Source organism: Barbatula barbatula (genome assembly GCF_947034865.1).
Source record: "Barbatula barbatula genome assembly, chromosome: 23".
Lineage (NCBI taxonomy): Eukaryota > Metazoa > Chordata > Actinopteri > Cypriniformes > Nemacheilidae > Barbatula > Barbatula barbatula.
In genome coordinates this window covers 19536593-19556805 of record NC_136786.1, presented here as the reverse complement: position 1 = coordinate 19556805, position 20213 = coordinate 19536593, and the positions used below count along the sequence as shown (strand labels likewise).

Here is a 20213-nt window from a genome sequence, read left to right as displayed (position 1 = left end):
ATACGGTGCTATTTGTAAACAGTAGTTAATGCATTAGCTAACAATGAACAATTTAGTTTTTCAGTATTTATTAATCCCTGTTAATGTTTGTTGATGTTAACAACGTTTGATTGTAATCATGTATAAGTAAATGCTGAAATGAACATGAAGTAACATTAAGAAATGCTGAATTAGTCATTGTTAGTTCATTCTGGCTAATGCATTAACTTATTGTTAACAAAAAGCACCTTATTGTAAAGTGTTACTGAGTTCATTTGCCAAGACTTCAAAAAACATGTTTTTATTATGTTATCATGTTTCTATTGTGGTTTGTTGTGTTAGTTGTATTTTTTGAGTAATTATTACTCAAAACCAAAACAACCCATCTGCAGTTTAAATCATATAAATTGGAAACCCACAAGAAAAAAACATGATGTTTTTAAAAAGAGTTATCTGTTTCTGCAAATGAACTCTTCACATTTTTATATACTATATACAATTTAACAGAAGCATATGGAAAACTGGTAAACATCTGTAAAGTATTTTTATAGACTGAAGACCATACAAGGGTTAAGATGTCAATTATTTTGGTCGATTGGTTGAAAAACACAAGAGTTCATTGTGTTATTGTGTCAGTCTCTCAGTAGGCTCATCAATAGACATTCTGTGTCTTTTTAAAAAAGTTATCTACTGTATTTCAAAGTAAATGTTTCCTTAAATCTTATTTCTTAGATTACAGTCCCATCATTACACGGGCACCTTGCCTGCTGTACTCATTAACATCAGCATCATTAAAAAGACCCATAACAGTCAAGCACTTGATTGTATGTGTAGTACGTGTGATCGTTTGTATATGAATGCTTTCATGTTCAAAGCATCAGCTGTACAGTAACTCTGGCTGAGAAAGCAGGTGAATGAACTGAGGCGAATATTGACCCGCGAGTGACATTCAGACAATGGAGATGCATTTCCCAGGTGTCCGGTATTAAACTCTAAATCCATTTTAAAATGCACACACACACACCATCAAGGATTGTGCTTATATCATCTATGCATATTTATACATCACTATACTGTAAACCACCAACCCAACTGAACTTCTTTACATGACATCACGTATGAGGTGGATGGATAAGGATGCATAAGGATGAAAAATATAGATAACTTAAAATCCACATGATACTGCTGATAAATGCTGTTGAATTGAAGCGTCATGCTTTTTCATCGATTCTACACTACATATGAAAGATGATAAGTAAATATGCTGATGAATCCGTGCAGTATGGTTCATAACTGGGCCAATGTCAACACATGGTCATAGATTTTCAATAAGCACCCAAACATTTCCTGTAACCCAACCTCAAGACACTTCCTCTATTATTCTAAACCTGAGACGCACACGAATGAACATACCACCTGATGTGCGGCCACACTGAGGGATTCGGTTTCAAACGTTTAAGCGTCTCTCCATGCTAAGATATCAATCACCGTCTTGCAAGATCAGAAACCACTTCTCTGTAAAACACCTCGTATCAGCGCATATAATCCCATCTGAAGAAACAGAAGCAGCCACTACTAGCCCTTAAAACACAGGCATGCATTCGAATGAAAATTACCAAGGACGCGATTAACAAGCGGGCGACTGTGTTTCCTGCATGGAGCATCGGAAGCATTAAACATTCATAAGAGTAGCGGGTTTTATGAGCTATAAATGCGGTTGTGTGGCCGCTACTGTACGACTGAGCAACACTTTAAAACATCAGGATGGAAGGACTGCAGATATGAGCTGTGGTTCTCAATGCAGCACAATAACATGCTGTTACTCACAAAGATGTGAGGGAATGTGAGGATGATGTGTGTCTGGAGACAAGCGCTAGCGATGCACTGGATAGGTCTGATCTGGTTTTCATGATCTGATAACTGCACCGTTCAGAGCTTGTTTGTGAATTGGGTCGACTGCTGCAATCATGCAATCAACTTTCCCTGCTCACCGAAGCAGTCGGACGAAGAAGCTTGAATCATAAACAAAAATGACTCGTTTTGTCTAAAGTGTCTTAATAATTCAGTTGACAGAATCAAGAGTGTCTTGATCAACGCACAAGGCTAGCTCGTAAATCAGCACTTTTGGCGATGAAACCCACAACTTTTATCAAACCAAATTTTAAACCGCTCGGCTTCTCTATACTAGGATAAACTACAAGCACAAGTTAATTTACTGTACAATCATTTGGCTGACACTTTCATTCAAAGTCACTCACTGTACACTGTATCTCAAGGGCACAATGACTCACAGATCAACGCTTATGTCTTTCAGCTACCAGCCCACTGGGATTTACCACCTTCAGTGAAACCACACTATTGTACATGCTCAATAACTTACTTTTACGTTCGAAATACACACACACACATGATTATTTGGAGAAATAGAGATTTACTATTCCTTGATGGTATTATGCAAAGAGACGCGATCTTCAGTCTGACTTTAACTGTCATGACCACGACTTGTTGGTTACAAAACCAAATATTAAAGCATCAGGCTCTTTGGTGCCTACTAACACAACAAAGTTGTTTATACAGAGAGTGTATTCTGAGGAGTCCACTGGTAAAGGGATGCCACGATTTTCTAATTGACAAGAGTATGATAAAGCTCAAATGCGAAATGGCTAGACTTCATATAACCCCCCTTGTCTGGTTAGAACTCACAACCCTATTGTACCTGGACAAACAGGGGTCTTGAATGAAGCTCAACTTCATAGATCACCACTTTGTGAGGTTTGAACCAACCGTACATTTACAACCTTACAACTTAACCGCAAAATGCACGTAGCATGCTTTTAAATGAAGGAGCTGTCCACTGTGATGTGGTGCTGAAAACTCACCCGCGCGTATTTGGATGAATAGGGGTCCTCGAAAAGCGCCCAGATCCAGGGTCGCCACACGCGCCACCAGCCTGCCTTCCTGCCATCCTCCTGCAGACACAGTCGCTTCAGATCCCCGTCCCCTGCGAGCGCTGGGTCGTCCTCCGGCACCTCCGGCTCTGGGTTCTCGAAGCTGTCCAACGCCTCTTCCGCATCCCGGTGCTGTCTGTAGTTCATCCAGCAGCACGCCTCCACGTCCGTCTCATCAATGCCCCAGAAGGCAAGCTCCTCCTCGAATAGTGGCCCGCACACGTCGTTGGGACAGTGCAACTTGCCCGTCCGGTAATAGTTGAGGACGAAGGAGAAGACGGACGGGTGTCGGTCAAAAAAGAACTCGTCGGACTTCGGGTCATAGTCGAAGTTGTTGAACGCGTCCGGCTCAGTGAGCCATGACAACCGCGTACCGGGCAGCGTCTTCAGGGTGCTCCGGTACGTCTCATGCCTCACGCCGCCGCAGTTGATGACGATCTTCTCGCTTTCCGACGGGCAAGTCATGTCGACGCTGTAACATGCTTTGTTGGACGACTTGTTCCCACCCTTGCGCCCTTTGAATGAGGAGACACACACCGAACTGAGCATAAGGGAGGGAGAGGAGGAGAAGAGCGGAGAGGGGAGGAGGGAGCAGCAGCCTGGGAGGGGGAGGGGGAGATGTTTAGTAAAGGTAAAGATGGTATTTAACATTTTACAACTCTACTTTAACCATATTAGTATTCATACATCAAGAATACTGCAGTTAAATGAGATTCATCACATTGCACACTATGACCTTGTATGTTTTTGGACAAGCAGTATATATGCATTAAGAATTCATACAAAACACAAAAAAATCAAAGAACAGGAGACTGACAATAAGGGCATGTGATGGGATCAACAACCAGACCACAGTTGTGCTCCTTAGGACAACTTATTAGCCATTATGCTCAACATAACTGTAAATATGGGAGGTGACCAAAGGCATGTCACCTTCACTGTGCATGTCCCATTCAACAGTTCTAAGATCCCATTAACAGTCCATTCTCTGCTCAATGACACTGTCTCAACCTTGTAAAATGTAGGAAAATAAATACTGTATTGAACAAGATTTTTTCCGATGCTTGTTACAGTAACATCATGTTGACCAGATGCTGTCTATCAAATGTGACAGCCTTATTGCAGTCAAATGTCCTCACAAAGCATTGCCACTGAGTGCAAGAAAGATGCAATTGCGGGAGAGACACAGAGAGACTCTTGCGACTGATAAAGATTCCATCTCGCTGTCTCTCTATCTTTTTAAATCGGCTAATAAGTCAAGAGCTTCAATGCAGCTTCATTGCATGGGAGAACAAGAGAGAGAGAGAGAGAGAGAGAGAGAGAGATGCTCATTATGCACACACAGCAGTACTGTAGCCCGAGCATCACATGGTGGGAGGGGTTGTGGAGAAAAAGAGTGTGTGTGTGTGTGTGTGTGTGTGTGTGTGTGTGTGAGAGAGAGAGAGAGAGAGAGAGAGAGAGAGAGAGAGAGCAGATTTGCTGCAGTAAAAAGACTTTCTGCATTCCGCTTTATAGCCTACTTCTTATTTCAACCAAACGCTATTCCACCCATTAGTGCGGTGCTGGACCCCATCTAAAATGACTCCCCACATCCCCCCTCCCACCCCTCGCTCTCCAATTCTGCATTAAGGAATCACAATTCACTGGGAACCACACCGGACTCCAGCATCACTTACTTTTACTCTTTACTAACACATTTGCTTTTCCATCTCCTTTCATCTGATCACCTCCTTATTTATATACTTTCCTTGTCTTTTATTTTTCCTTTCATTTGTGCTTCTTGATCTCTTTCTTTCTCTTCAGTCATTCCTTTGTTTTAATACTTTACATATTTATCTTTTGCAGCGAAAAAATCTACTGATCTGAATTATTTTCATTTTCCTCTGTCACTTCTCTGTCTTTCTGTCCTAATTCTGCACTTGAGACAAAGTTAGTGAACTCGAAACCAACTGCTTAAAGAGTGACTAGGAGGAAGTAAAGTGAAACACAATTTGGGGTAAGATGTTATTTCGTACTTTTATGGTTGAATGGACACTTTTGTATAAGTATGCACAGAAAATGTAAACTATTTTAGTTATGCTTTGATGTTTAGTATAGTATGATATACTCTACAGAGAAATGCACAACTGCACAGTAACTTGCTTAAAGCTAGAAATAGTTGGAAACTTACGGAGTTATTATAGAGTGGTATTGCTTTTACAAGTTATGAAGTTATACATTATAATAATGTAAGGAAAATTAACCAGAAATATTTTAAATTATTATTTAATAGAGAGTTGAGTTATTTAATGTGTTGAAACTGTAATAGGCTTCAATATGTCATATGCTACATTGCGAGGCATATAAAGATGAAGCAGTATATAAATACACGCCGTTGTTAGTCTGATATGTTCTACAGCAGCTGGTCAATTAAAAAATGTGAGTCATTAATAGAATAATGTGATACTTAAGGGCACCCAGAGGAGGGATTAAGACAGAAAACAATTACAAAGTGAGATAAGTGAATACACAGGTGGAAATGACAGTGGGTAATAAGGGCAAATGAGGGGAGGGTAAACATATTAAAGAAACAAAATGACAGATTTAGAGAAAGCAGAGAAAAGGAAGAAGTTTGATTTCTGATTTCAGCACCCTGGACAGCGGCACTGCAGCGCTCAGGATGCTAAGACTGAGAAAAATACATGTCAAATAAGGGCATTAGGGAATAATTAGAGAAAGTCCATAAAAATTATATTTAAAAAAATCTAACAATGTGCAAAGTTATTAACAACAGAAAGCAAGTGCTCTATAACAGTCCAGTGCGAGAAATTAAAGGGTTAACATCTTTTTACTGCACCGTGTGTGTGTGCGTGCATATGTGTCTGTGTAAAGCACCAGAGCTCAGCAGAGCGGTGACGTTTCATTTCAGTTATTTATTTATTTGTATTTTTTTTAAAGGGGCTCTCAAACAAAAGGTTAAAAGCGGAGAAATAAAAAAATGGAAGGCATGTTTAGTGATAATGTAAGTGGTGTGAGAAATTCAGAGGCACGGGCAGAAAGAGATTTTATCCAGCACCTCATCTCTCTACTGCACTCTCTGCTGCATGTGCATGTGCGTGTGTAAATGCGGCAAATGAAACCTGAGCAAAATAAGAGAAACGTTGCAAGGCAGAAATGCAGTTAGAAGTGAAGAGGAAATGGAAGCTCAGGGAGAGAGAGAAATAGGGGTGAGCTGAAGAGGACTGCAGTGACGCTAATATACATTAGCAGTAACACTGCGGTAAGAGGGGGAGGGAGAACTGAAGAGATCAGGAGAGACCAACACTGACAGAGACGGGGAGGGGGCGAGAAAGGGAAAGAGAGAGGCAGAGGAAAAGCAGGATCATACAAGAGATGTTATGACGTGAAACAAGGAGTAAAAAAGAGGAGAGTGCGGGAACACTGTGTGTGTGTGTAAGCCTAAAACCTTAAAGGTATAACATTTTTTGATGGTAAAAAAATTTCAGATAGTTCACCTTTTATAGTTTTTTTAAACCTGAACGTGAGTCCTTTTTCTTTGGAACACAAACAAATTCAATGATGGAGATCACCTGGAAGCCATTGTTGTTTGGTTACTGACATTCTTCAAAATATCTTGAAAGTCATATAGGTTTGGAATAACATGAGGGATTGAGTAAAAGCTAAACTACCCCATTAATATGGGCCAACAGATGTAAGTTATCCACTGATAGGTTGTTTCCTTCTAAAAGTGCAACACTGGTTCTCAAAACCAGGACGACAATGGAGCCAATGACATGGTGTGGGGCGGGACTAACTGTTTTTCTAACCAATGACAGAGTTTCTGAAAATGTTTTTTTTTGCAATTCTGTTTGTCGATGCTGCTGGCACAGAAAAATAGACTTCACCTTTAATGTTTGTTTTTGTAATAATGGAAGGGTTTATCTTCATCCGACTCACAATTATAGGTTGTAAACTCTGTTTGACATCAGAACAGCAGTACATCATCTCGGTGTTGCCAAAGCTGTCAAAATCAAAGCTGAGAAAACAGGTTTCTATACGTGCAGAAATGTGCTAAATGACTGACGGACAGAAAGTGTCTTAAATATTTTTGACTATTCAAAGAGTCTGACCATGGCCCACACTCACAAACTTTTTGTTGTCAAAGAGAAAAAGATGTCAAATAAATGATGGATTGCAGCCATTAAAAATAAAAAAAGGTAGAAAACACGTGAAGGACAAAACACAGAGGTCATAAAAAAAAGAAAGAACATACAAACCACAAGATAATGTGAAGGACAGACTGTAAACGACACAGATTGAGGTAGCAGTAGGTATTAAAGATGACACCTGCAGCAGTATGTATGTTCCCCACCACTGCGGTTCACAAAAAAGACCCTCTTTAGAGGGTTTCGTTGTCTCTAAAGGCTGGCAGACCCTCACATTCCACTGTCTAGTCCAGTGGAGCCCCCCATAGACTTTCAATGGTACTGCAGCAATGCAGGGTTCTGGAGTTGCCTCCCCTTTGCAGTGACACCCTATTCAATGTCCTGTATCAACCCATGCAACACACCACACATCCATTTCCACCCTGAACAAATAATTTCCAACGCTTCATCAAGACATTTATAAAAAACACACTCCGTCCCGGATCTTCATTCCCTTCTCTCTCTCTCCTTCAAAGGTCAGAACATCACAGTCATTCATGCAGAAGGAAATATACCATGAATGGGAAAGAGAGAGAGAGTTTTCCCTGCCTCCCAGCACTCTTATCTCTTGAACGCATGGGGTATTTATTTGTCCAAAAATACCCACAGCAATAAAGGCAAAAGGTTTTCCTCTATATTACACAAATTATCAAAATCGAAACTTCTGGAATCATCACGTCACAATTCATTTCAGCATTGCTGGTGTTCATGCGTGTGTAGATTCATCGCTATAGCAGAGATTGTGTGTGTATTGTAGCCTTTTCACATTTTCATCAGCGTATTAGAAAACGCAGTGAAGCTTCAGTTGTGATGAGAAGAGCAAACTATGATCCTGTGCTACAGTACCTGTCCCTAAAAACTGCATCTGTCATCCAGTCACATCAGAGCTTCGTTCTCTTTTGATATCAAAGATCATAGACTAAAATAACATGTATTAAACAGAGAAGTACTTAAAGTATGAGAATGTGAGAATGGCATGGTTTCAAAAACAGCAAAATATGGGAATTACTACACTTTAAATGGGTAAATTAGAGACAAAAAGGAATGCTTTAAATAAAACAGAATCTCGAAATCCAATGATCTTAGAACAGTATAGATCAACATTTAGCAACAAATCTATCCTGAACGCAAGCAGTAAACAAAAATACACTTTGAGCGCATTTTTTTCTACAATTATCATTTGTAGGCTCTAAGTCAAATGAATATCTTTATCATATCTTTATCAGAGCAATCTACATTGTCATGTTTATAAAAATAACATCCATTTTCTTTAATGTTTAGGCGATTCATCAGCGGCAGAAACAGGCAACATACACAAATCAATTCTGTAAGAAGTGAAGAGGGCAAAATGTAAGAGATTACTGGAATTGTGAAGGTCAAAGTTGCTGAATGAGTAAAGTGTATCATCTTACAGTGAGTGAAAGCCCTTTGTCACCTCTGTTCATGAGAGCCCAGATCTAGTTTAACAACAATTACAGAAAAGACGGTCTTGAGAGAGAGAGAGAGAGAGAGAGAGAGAGAGAGAGAGAGAGAGAGAGAGAGAGATGAAACATAGATTATCAGAACTGTCCTGTATTGCAACTAGTGTATACATTCATAACCCTTAAGCGAGTAGCCAAAATGACACCCAAGAATCAATCCTCTACAAACACAAATAAATATTGTACATCGCATGAACGTTGAGGTTTACATACCGTAGACTCATGAGAACATTAGAGCTATAGCAGGATAATAAAAGTAAATGTGATATAACAGTTCAGAAATCAGAGAGAATTCAGAAATCAAGGGGAAGTCAGAAGTCATTAACAAGAAAACAGGAAACAGTTTTGTGCTATTATCAGACAGAAAAAGAGGAACAGAGCATAAAAAAGGTGTAAGTGTGTTCAATGTGTCATTGCTGATACGGTAGAATTAAACATTTCATTTTAAATCGATTATATCAAAACAAAGTTGAATAATCTGAAATACTGAAGGATTCAAAATAAATCACCATGTCAAACTAAAAAGAGGAATATATTCATACCAGAAATCTAATTTCTGTTCTCATTGATTAGACAATTCCTATTTTTTCGAAAATCTATTTTCAACACAGAGTTGGGTCAAACAAAACCCCAAGCACTGGGTTCAACTAACACAGATAACGTTTATTTGACCCAACAATGCGTTTAAACAATCCAGCATCTGTGTGGTTGGTTGCTGTTTTAGACAACTCAACGGTGCGTCCCTGTCTACAGTCTACATAGTAGTACAAGTGTCAAAGCCAAAAGGTCTTCTATCTTTCTCATTCTATACAATAATAAATATTCAACTCCACAGCGCGTGTGTCATCTTCCCAGCACTCAGCACCAGTTACATCACACAACCGGCCACTGAGTTCAATTATTTACACTCCGTATAAATATAAACCCTGACATCTCCCCGTTGTGCCTTCTGTGCTTTTAATTCACAGAAGCTTCCTTCTGATTTCTATAGTCTCTCTCTCTCTCTCTCTCTCTCTATCCATTACTCATCCCTGCAGGAAACAGACCCTAGTGATGTACGGTGGCAGCCTCCACTGAGGCCAATAGGGGACAATTGAGTAAACAGTGTAAAATTTACACTGTATGTATGTAACCGTGTTCCCTGCATCATTTGACACACCTGCCTGTCTTCCATGATATTCTGATGAAATGTGGATTCAATTTTATTGTCATTACACACATACAAGTACAGTGCAACGAACTGTATTATCGCAGCATAATGTGGCTGTTATACTCAACTGTGCATCTCTGTATCCATGATTACACCGGACACAAAACAAGACTTGTTGAATGTTGTGAAAGTAAGGCAATGTTCTCCTTATCTTACATCAATCAGATTTTAAACATATTAACATAAAAATGAAAACAGAACAAATAGATAGAAAGAGACTTTATTTCACCTCGTGCGCACATCAGCCAGACACAATGTACAATATTCATAAACTGAGACTGCACACACACTACATCACATCTACACTTAGTAGTATACTCACTTGTTCTATAGGTTGAGTTCAGATCATATGTAAATCCACATGAATAAACCCGAAGAGATCACGACATGTGTGCTGCGATTTTCCACGGATGGTTCACAAACGGTTAACAAGACGCGCGCGTGTTGGTGCTAATAAATGACACCCTTGTAAATACGCCAATTAACAATAATGAAGATAACACACTGACACACACTGACACACACTCACACACACACACATACACCCTGTCTTAATGCTACACCTGTCTGAGCGTCAAATAACTGTCACGAGCCTGATTTCAGCCCCTCTCCTCCCTGCGCGTGTGAACAGCTCTGTCTCGTGCAATGATGAAGATGCTGATGGTGAAGATGGTGTTTTTCTCTCCTCAACGCACGCGCTTCATGCTTAATTCAGACAGACGGCACGCGCGCTCCCACACACACACGGACGCGCGCGTGTCTGTGGCGGAGCTGCACCTCGCGCATTTCTTTCTTTCTTTCTTTCTTTCTTTCATCTTTTCCTCTCTGTCAGATGTCACGCGCGGGCGGTGGGAGGACTCACGCGCAGGTTAACCGTGACGTGGCGGATCAAGGCGCGTTTTCATTCAAAAACCTTCACATTATTGTTCAATGTACAACGAAAACAATCGAGCAAAAATGTTTTTGTTTGTCATCAGATGGTGTGTTTTGTCAGCACTGTAAACACCAAGACTTTATATGTGATTAACGGTTGGATTTTCTTATATATCCCACAGAATAATCAGTTAAATGATTTCTTAACTGTTTATTTTTGTGACATTCACTAAGCCACTGAAATATTTTGATCTTAAAAGTAAATGCTAGATTTGTCAATGTTTTTAATTCATATATGAGGTTTTATCACTATTCGGAGTGATGGGCCCTAAGAAGAAAACTAAAGACTTTGTCTCAGTGAACTAAAGCATTCCTCCTCATGTTCGGCACTGAAAAGGTTTTGCTGTGTGGTGGATTAACTCACAATCGTAAGAGACCCTCTGCATGAACACACGGACCCCTCTGTACACTCAACACCAGCGCCCTGATATTCACTGAAGACTGAAGGTCACACGATCAGCGCCATATTTAGAAAACAGAGAAATTCACAGAGAACAAAGTACTTTTGAAGAGACAAGTCTCCCAAAAAAGAACATTCTTTCATCATTTATTCCCGCTCATATCATCTCCAAACCTTTATGACTTTATGTCCAGTACGGTGCTTCCTGCAGTCCTTCAATCGGCCTCCTGCACATCTTTGTCTGTTACCACCTTCACTGAGGCAGATCAAAATGAATCAGAGAAGGAAGGAAAAAGATGTAACTTTGAAAACCATTCGAATTGATTTAGCTACCAAGCGACGAGAGGCCAAACAATTGTACCATAACAATCACATTGACATTGAGTCATTTAGCAGATGCTTTTATCCAAAGCGACTTACAGAGAGTTCAGGGAGCAATAAAGCAGTAAGACTTCATCAACATCAATCAAATGCTGATGTTGAATACTTTTCATAACACTGCCATCTAGTGCCGCATCTGACCAACACTGGTCCCTTTCACAAGACACTTCAGGTGCCTATATTATTTAATTCAGATTTAAGAGATCCATTAAATAAGGTGGAGCTAGATTGTGAAGAGCTTTAAAAACAAGAATCATCAATTTCAGATGAATTCTATATTGCACCGGCAGCCAGTGAAGTGAGATTGTTTTTTCTGGTGCCAGCTAAAAGACGAGCAGCAGAATTTGGAACAAGGTGGAGACGGTTTAACGAGGCTAGACTTATATCAGTATACAGAGTTACAATAGTCTAATCGGACAAAAGTAGAAGTATGGATAATCTTTTCAAGGTCATTGGAGGACAAGAACGGTTTGACCTTAGCTATTGATCTCAAATGGAAGAAGCAGGATTTAGCCACTGAGTTGATCTGTGCGTCACATTTCAGATAGACATCAAATTTACATTTACATTTATTCATTTGGCAGACGCTTTTATCCAAAGCGACTTACAAGTAGTTTTTATACAGTGGCACATTACTGCAGAGCAATCAGGGGTTAGGTGTCTTGCTCAAGGGCCCTTCAGTCATGACCTGCTGGCACTGAGATTAGAACCTTCTGACCACAATTTCATCAGATCATGTCAACTCTATTACTTGTGTTTCAGTCTGCAGACATTCTCTCACCTTCTGCTGCAATATATACAAACACAGCAAGATATTAGACAAGCAAAGTGTTTCACGCTGAACCAAATCACACACAAACAAATGCAGTGTCAACAGTAGATCCCCTCTTTCCTAGAGCCCACATACAACAAGCAGCAGGACGTGTGTACGGACACATCTTTTCTTTGGTGACCCTGAGAAACACACAGAAATTATACATTTTAGGGACAATGTTCACCCAACAATTTGAATGTACGTCTATTAAAGTAGGAATCGTAACATGTAAAGCCTCTTGTGCATATCATGTTTAATGTGAAAGCAAAACATGTTGTCCCTTTTTAAAGAATATTATTATATAGTCATGATTAAAATAAAGTCATTATAAAGTGTACTTCACTAATCGTATAGCTGCTTTGTCTCTCTTCAGTGTACCTTCATCTTTCACCGAAGGTTAGTTCCAAAATAATTAAATGTGTTCTCTTCATTTCAGAGTTTATCTTTTAAATCCTAGGAGACTGATCTTTTCTAGCTTCTAAACCTAACCTTCATAGAACAGTTATTAGGTTTGACAGACTAGATCAATGAAATACAATTAGAAAGCAGTGATAGAATAAAGAACTTAAAACTTTAGGAAGAGCTAGTTATAAATAGTTCAATGTTTCTATAAAGATGTTAAATAAAAAGTAGGTGGTCTCTCACTGGTTGGGGGATTTCCATACTCAATCCATTCCATACTCGTCTGAATGTAGGATCTAAAAATGAAATGAGACAAACAACATCAGAGAAGGTCAGAAAAAAGCCCAGAAAAGAACTCTGCCATGTATTTACATAGAGACGAGATGATATGGTGTACGTTATTAATCATATACACCTCATTTATGTCTTAAACTTACTGTTTGCCAATAATGTGCTGGGCATGTGCACATTTCTGTCAGCAGGTGCTAATGTTGTCCTCTCTGTTCGCTCTCTCTCCAGTGTACTTTCATCTCCGACTGAATGCAGGTCTGAACTAAAAACTGATCATTACTATTCAGTTACAGGAGTTACAGGAGCATACAGTCTCTGATCATCCTCAAATGTTCAAATAAGAATGACTGTTCACAGACACACGTTTCACTTATGAACTCCTAAAGCTCACAAAACCAACTGAACTTTTTAGACAATAACAGAGATGACAGTGACAACAATGAGATACAATTAGAGATCAGTAGTTGAAGACTAATAACGGTCTGGTTAAAAGTCCATTTTTGCTTCTCTCATTGTCTGCAAGCCTGTTCCTTAGATTTAACATCAGGTCTCTTTTTCGTCTTCTGTAAATTCTTTAATCTAGTTTCTAATCATTTTTCTACATCGTCCCTTCTTATATGCATGCACTTTTTTTCCTTAGACTTATACTTTTAAGATGCTTAGATGTGCTTTTTGTATCAATGCTCTTCTTAACATCTCAAATAAAAATCAAGAAAAAATCTTTATAAACTAGTATTTCAAAAAAGACATTATAGAAATGGCAAATTTATAATACAGAGAGTTTGTGTGACTTCTAACATGAAGAACCCTGCATGTGTATTCTCCTGAATCTGACTGATGCACATCATAGAAACATGTCCTCTTTCAAGCTCCTGGGGAGACAAATCCACTCGATTCACATCATGTCACTACATGTTGTCTCCTGCCCGCATTTATACTAAGAATTGAGATGTGGTCGTCTTATCCACTGACTTTTCGTGGTTACAGCACTGGTTTCAGGTAAGAGATGAACAGCAAATCTTCTCCAGGGCCAGCATGCAGTTTATTGTCAGTCTGGTAACATTTTCAGCTGGAGGGAGAATTACATTTGTCAGTATACTGTAGCATGAACAGATGTTAGACTCATTGTCATTCAACACCATACAAAGATGCTTCATTTCGTTTTTTGGAATTAACATCTGAACCAAGTCAAAACTTGCTGTCCAATTTATAAAAGTGCGAAAGTAATATACTTGCATATTACTGCACATTCATGTTGACTTTAACAACACACGGTGAAATGAATGGTTGAAATCAAACTTTTAAGCTCATTATCTCAATTACATTTTCAGATTTCAGCCTAGTTTTCACAGACTGGGCCACAAATACACAGACTTGATGTGCATCGGCGAATATCCCCCAACGTTATTATCTCGATATATGACCCCAAGTACTGTACAATCGCCTGAAGAATACTCATAGATTATATGAAGAAAAATCCATTCTTTTATTGTAGGCAGCTCATGGATGACCTCACAAGTATAGTGAGACACACAGACACATTGTGGAAATCCTTCCGTGAGAGAATAGCTCTATCCTCACAGCCGTCACCTCTCCATCCCTATAGTGCCACTTGATTTCCATTAAAGCACCACTGATGCTGGTTGAAGGTGACACGACAGAACAACATCATCTCCGGGATCACAAGATACAAAATCAGACCGGCAAACAAGAGAGAACTCTGAGGACGACACAAACTTCTGTGAGATGTTATTGTGTAGTTCATCAATGCGCTGCAGTGACAGGTCACTTATTAAACGTTCCTCGCAAAGATTCTGCCATTTCTTCAGACTGAGAAACATTTCAAACCTCTACACATCTGAGACACCGATGGAAAATCCACCGTAAGCCTGCAAAATAAAGGAACAACGGAAGTAAGCATGAATTTAGCATTTGATTTAATGCTTAAAGCAACCAGATTAAAATCTCTTAAATTCAAAAGAAGCAACACAGAATATGTGTCTGCAGTTTATAAAAAAAGATGTGTGTGCTATTGAATTATAGCGTAATTTCAGGTTGATTTGGGCACTTTCTGATGAAATGACATTATTAACTGCCCCCTACTGGCAGAAAACACACACTCACTTATTATAAAACAGGCGGTTTTAGACCATATATACTGGATTCAACTTCAAGGTCATTACAAATAAGAACATAATATCGATGAGTTCCAGAAGCATCTTGGGCCTCAAAACACAACGATTATAATTGGCGTCCTTTACATTCAGTCATTTAGCAGACGCTTTATCCAAAGCCCCTTCCAGATGAGGTGAACAATGGAAGCGACTGGAACAACATTAATACTGGAACATGGCGCACTATGGCACAGCTACAGAAGCACAAAAGCAGTCTCAGTCTGCTCCGTCATCTGATGTTGCGACCAGAAAAGTACAGCCGATATTTTGATACAACAATTTGAAACGACTTTAAGTTTAAGTGTAGGCCTATTGCATTGAACAATAAACTGTTTGTTTCCGAGGTCTGTCTTCTGGATATGATCTGCCAACAAACAACAGTAAATTGAAAGCAGATTTGTGATATAAAACCCCTCAGTAGCTTTGACCGAACTGTGGATCTTTATTACAGAAACCGTCCAGATGGAACACAGAACTGACACTTGCAAACTTTTATAAATGTATCAGTGATCATATGTAAACTGCAATATATAAAACCCAACTGGTCACATTTACATTTTTAAAGCATGATTGCAGAAAATCATTCAGTCTGCAGAGAGTCAGTCTGTCTCCCCTTAAAAGACAGTACAACACATAGAATGATGATGGGATGTTGTTCTTGTTTAGTGAACGCAATAATTCAGACAAATAATAATAAATAATAAATATGTGGAGAGGGGGAGGGACTCCAACTGTTGCTAGGCAACCGCCAAACTTCAACGCGCTCAAGAGGCGAGTCATCAGGATTCATATCGTCCATGTGTCGTGTCACCGACTACCGCGTTGAAATCGAAGCGCATAGCAAGAAACGAGAAAAGATCTTTAACATTAAACGAATATAATAAAGAAATCATATTCTTTTAGAGGAATGAGCGCGAGTCGGAGCGTTGAGGGCGCGGGATGCGTCACCTGGTGGGGTTTCGGACCAGCACGAGACCTGCTGAGCTCAGGTCTGCTACCCCATAATATACACATCCGTCATATGCACAGACTTACAAACGAATGTTTATATGTAAACGTCAATGTAGTATAATGCAATGTAAGTGGCTTTGGGCGATTATAATGTCAATATTCACTTGAGCAATATAGCTAAAGATTGATTGATTCAACCTAATTCTTTTCCCTTTCTTTCTCCTCTTTCAAAAAAAAAATCAATACTAACCTCACTATTCTGAGCTTTGTATACTGTGCTAGGCTTTAATGGACTAGTTTTGATGCACTTATGTATTTTGTTGTTATAATTGCTTCCAATGTTTCCTCATCCGTAAGTCGCTTTGGATAAAGAGGGGTTTAATAACAGACCTATTGAACCACTAACAACCGGATCATACATGTGTTGTTTGAAATACTTACAGATTTACACACAGTGAGGCCACACGGAGAGGTCAACATTCTGCTGGTGGGCAGCGGAGACCCCAGACACATCCTGAAGACCCTCACTGGAGTCACAGAGAGTGACGTGATACATGTGCGTGAACCTGTACATCATCTTTAAATCAGCCTTTATGACACACGACAATGCCTCAGATAAGCTGTGTTGCAGGTTTGGGTGATTGAGAACAGCATGGAAGCTGTTGCCAGACAGTTACTACTGATCTACCTGTCACTTCTGACCCCCGAGACCCTCAATCCCCACAGTGTGTACTACCATAACATTTATATTGTTTGAATGTTGTTGCCTGTGATTCATATGAACAACGCCTTTGCTCTGTGAGTTCTAGTGAAAAAAGTGAAAGTGCCCTATGTGTCAGTTATGGTGACCCATACCCGAAATGTGACCTCTACATTTAACCCATCCAGAGAGTAGTGAACACACGCACAGCAAGTCATGAACACACGTACACCCGGAGCAGTGGGCAGCTATCACTGCAGCGCCCGGGGAGCAAGTAGGGGTCAGGTGCCTTGCTTAAGGGTACCTCAGTCGTTACCTGCCGGCCCTTAGGGTCCAACTGGCACAAGTCCGACTCTCTAACCATTAGGCCACGACTGCCTATAGCAAACAGTATATACTGTATATATTTAATGGCACTAGAATTCTTGCTTTTCAGATTATAATTCAAATATAGGCAGGCTCTTTTTTTCTGTTATTAATAGAACTCACACTTCACTACATCGGACTGGAGATTCCTCAGGTTTGTGCTTAATCTGTGTTTTATGTTTTCAGAGAAGACAGAAGTGTTTCTGGAGATCTTTGGGAACTCTGAGATCCGCAGCGAGACGGATGCGTTTGTCAAACAGGCGTCAGCTGAACTCTCTCGGTCCATCACACACACACTGGTCTCTGACTCACACACACATCCGTGCCTTGACACGAGTCTTCTGAAGGTCCGATAAACATTCATCATTTACAGACACATTTCTGTTCACACTCATGTCAGTGATTTGTAACCCTCTGGTGTTTTACGTCAGTTTAAGGAGAGAGATGATTTGGTCCAGATCTTTAAGTTGTGGGAACAACCTCCTTCTGTGCCTGCGAGTGCACGTGAGGTTTGGGACGCCCGTGTTCGGCAGCACCTGGGAACTCGATATGATTCACGTCAGGGCGTTTTCGACTGGGATCTCACCATGAAACTGCACCAGAGAGCCGTATGTGACACAACACTTGATGACTTTTGGTGAAGGAAAGTCGTTTTTAAATGAGTTCTTCTCTCTCAGTGCGGTGTCATTAACAAACATCAGTATGTAAAGTGGAGAGAAAGTGGTGTGGCCTTTGAGATGAGGGAGGGGATTTATCAATCAGCCAATCAGAGTCTGCTCTCCACACGACTGTTCAATCACGTGCGTGGTTTCCACATATTTGACCGAACAAATCTCTATTGTTTGTGTTAGCAGTACCATTGATAAACTATTGTGTACGTGTGTTTATCAGAAAGGAAACAGGATTGCAGTTCGAGGATATTGGGGTGATATTGTCTCCAGTCCATATCTGGCCTTTGGCATAGAGACTGACGACAAAGACCTGCTGAAGAAACACAACAATCAACATGTAAAGGTAAACAAATCGATAACATTTTACTCAAAGCATAAAAGTAGTTTACATGTATTCATTATAATTGTATTGCACTTTATAATGCACTGTAATGTCTCATTAATAATTGTGACTACATATAATACATTATAACACTTATCAATTCACTATTACACTTTTATTTTATTTTATAGTTCAGTCACACTTCAGTATAGGGGGTAATTCTCGCCATTAACTATGACTTTTCCCCAAATAAAGTCTTAATATGTTGCTTATTAATAGTAAGTTAGGTAGTTATTAGGTTTAGGTATCGGGTAGGATTAGGGATGTAGAGTCTGGCCATGCAGAATATGTGCTTATAAATTCTAATAAATGGCCGATATGGCAATAATATGCATGCTAATAACAACCAGTTAATAGTGAGAGCTGCCCCCTATACTGAAGTGTTACCTATACTGTAATTGTATACAACAACATGTATTACAAAACACATTATGATGCATCATATACATTAATAACCCTTTATACATTATCAAATAATCTCATTTACATTTCATTAAGGAACTACAAGTGTGCATCATTAAACTGAATATACTGTTAAAGGGTCAAATGTTTTTTTTCTGCTTGTAGTTTACATTGTTTAATATAAAGATAACATTATTCATGTCAAGTTTGACCTTTCTCCGGCTGTCTCCCTTGCTCAGACTGCTCAGGATATCTCTGAAGTGAATGTCCAGACGTTGTTTGAATGTTTATCCAGTAGAAGGTGCTGTCCTCCAAATAAAGATGCTCCCAGCACCTCCATTACCTGTAACCCATCCACAGTTGACCCCAAAACCCCCGAGGACACACAAACAAATGAGACCAGCTCTCAAACTCACACAAAACCAGCAGAAGAGACATCACATCCATTCGGTAACATCATGACACAATACATTTATACGTATCAGCGCAGATCCGCTTACATTGACTCCTGCTTCTGTGTTCTTACAGATTTGATGGATATAAAAGGGGTGAAAATCTCATTTCTGTCTCCAGACTCTCTCACCAAACTTCCTCTCAAATCCAGATACAAGAACCTGTTTAACACCATCTACTGTTCAGCCAGGTGACACATCCCAGAGACCACACAGAACTGTGTTTAAGTCAAGCTTCAGAAAGGATAACAGTGTATCTCTCTCTCTGTCTCAGTATGGTTCATCAGATAGACTCATCTCTGAGACAGATCGCTGCTCCTGACGCTGTTCTGGTAATAGAGCTGGTCACGTAAGTCTGCCATCACACACACAGTTCTTACCCAAACCACACTGCGTGATCTTCACTGGCTACACGTGGCATCACCGATTCACTTTAAGATAAGACTTCTAACGTTAAGGCATTGAATGGTCTTGTGCCTCCATATCTGTCTGACCTAGGTCCCTCAGATATACTGAACTTGCTCTTATGTCCATTCCACCTTTTCGGTCAATTAGTTTTATGGACTTCGCTACGCCTTACACCTCGAGACGAGATGCACATCGATATGTATTTTGGATAATGTGGCCTTATGTGTCTGTATTGTGGATGTGCAAATGTTCTTTCTTTTCCTGAATCCTGTTGTTTTCTATCACTATACCTCTCATCTCATTGTGTTTTGTTCAGCTTCCTGTTGGACCTCTCTAAAGAGCTGGTGTCAGGCTTTGCTGAGAGAGTGAAAGAGATCGCTGAAGAATCAGGTTTTACACCCAAACCAGACCAGAGCGGTGATGTGTATTCTACATTCACACTGAAACAGGATTGAACGCAGACTGATGTCAGAACAAAAGTACTGCATCGACTACATTGTGAATAAAAATGTTTGTGTTGCCAATTCTTTTCTTCTTGTCCCCATTAAACAAAAAAAGAAACTGTACTGGTTTTTAAGAGTTGTTCTATGGGAAACAACATCCAAACACTTGGGTAATGTGGAATAAAGCTAAATAAAACAAACAACAAAAGCAAACGGTTGGTTGTGTTTACTTGTGTTGATA

General features: G+C 39.7%; 2 protein-coding genes across 2 annotated transcripts in view; one reads left to right on the top strand and one right to left on the bottom strand.

Annotated features, from left to right (window-relative positions):
- kcnc3b (potassium voltage-gated channel, Shaw-related subfamily, member 3b) overlaps positions 1-10375 on the bottom strand; it is a 43576-nt gene extending 33201 nt beyond the window's left edge. Inside the window, exons 1-2 of the mRNA XM_079487581.1 lie at positions 10125-10375; positions 2859-3526 (exon numbers count right to left, since the gene is read on the bottom strand). Of these exons, the coding sequence (XP_079343707.1) occupies positions 2859-3476 (618 nt within the window). The 5' untranslated portion in view covers positions 3477-3526; positions 10125-10375. The remainder of the gene's footprint in view (positions 1-2858; positions 3527-10124) is intronic.
- A 5729-nt stretch (positions 10376-16104) lies between these two features.
- Positions 16105-19984, top strand: dnaaf3l (dynein axonemal assembly factor 3 like; the record flags this gene model as incomplete). Its single annotated transcript, XM_079447673.1, has 11 exons — positions 16105-16186; positions 16592-16704; positions 16780-16873; positions 17401-17561; positions 17646-17822; positions 17892-18014; positions 18106-18228; positions 18909-19119; positions 19198-19312; positions 19396-19470; positions 19846-19984. The coding sequence occupies 11 exons, from the start codon at positions 16105-16107 to the stop codon at positions 19982-19984; spliced, it is 1413 nt and encodes a 470-aa protein (XP_079303799.1).
- Between the last annotated feature and the right edge of the window lie 229 nt (positions 19985-20213).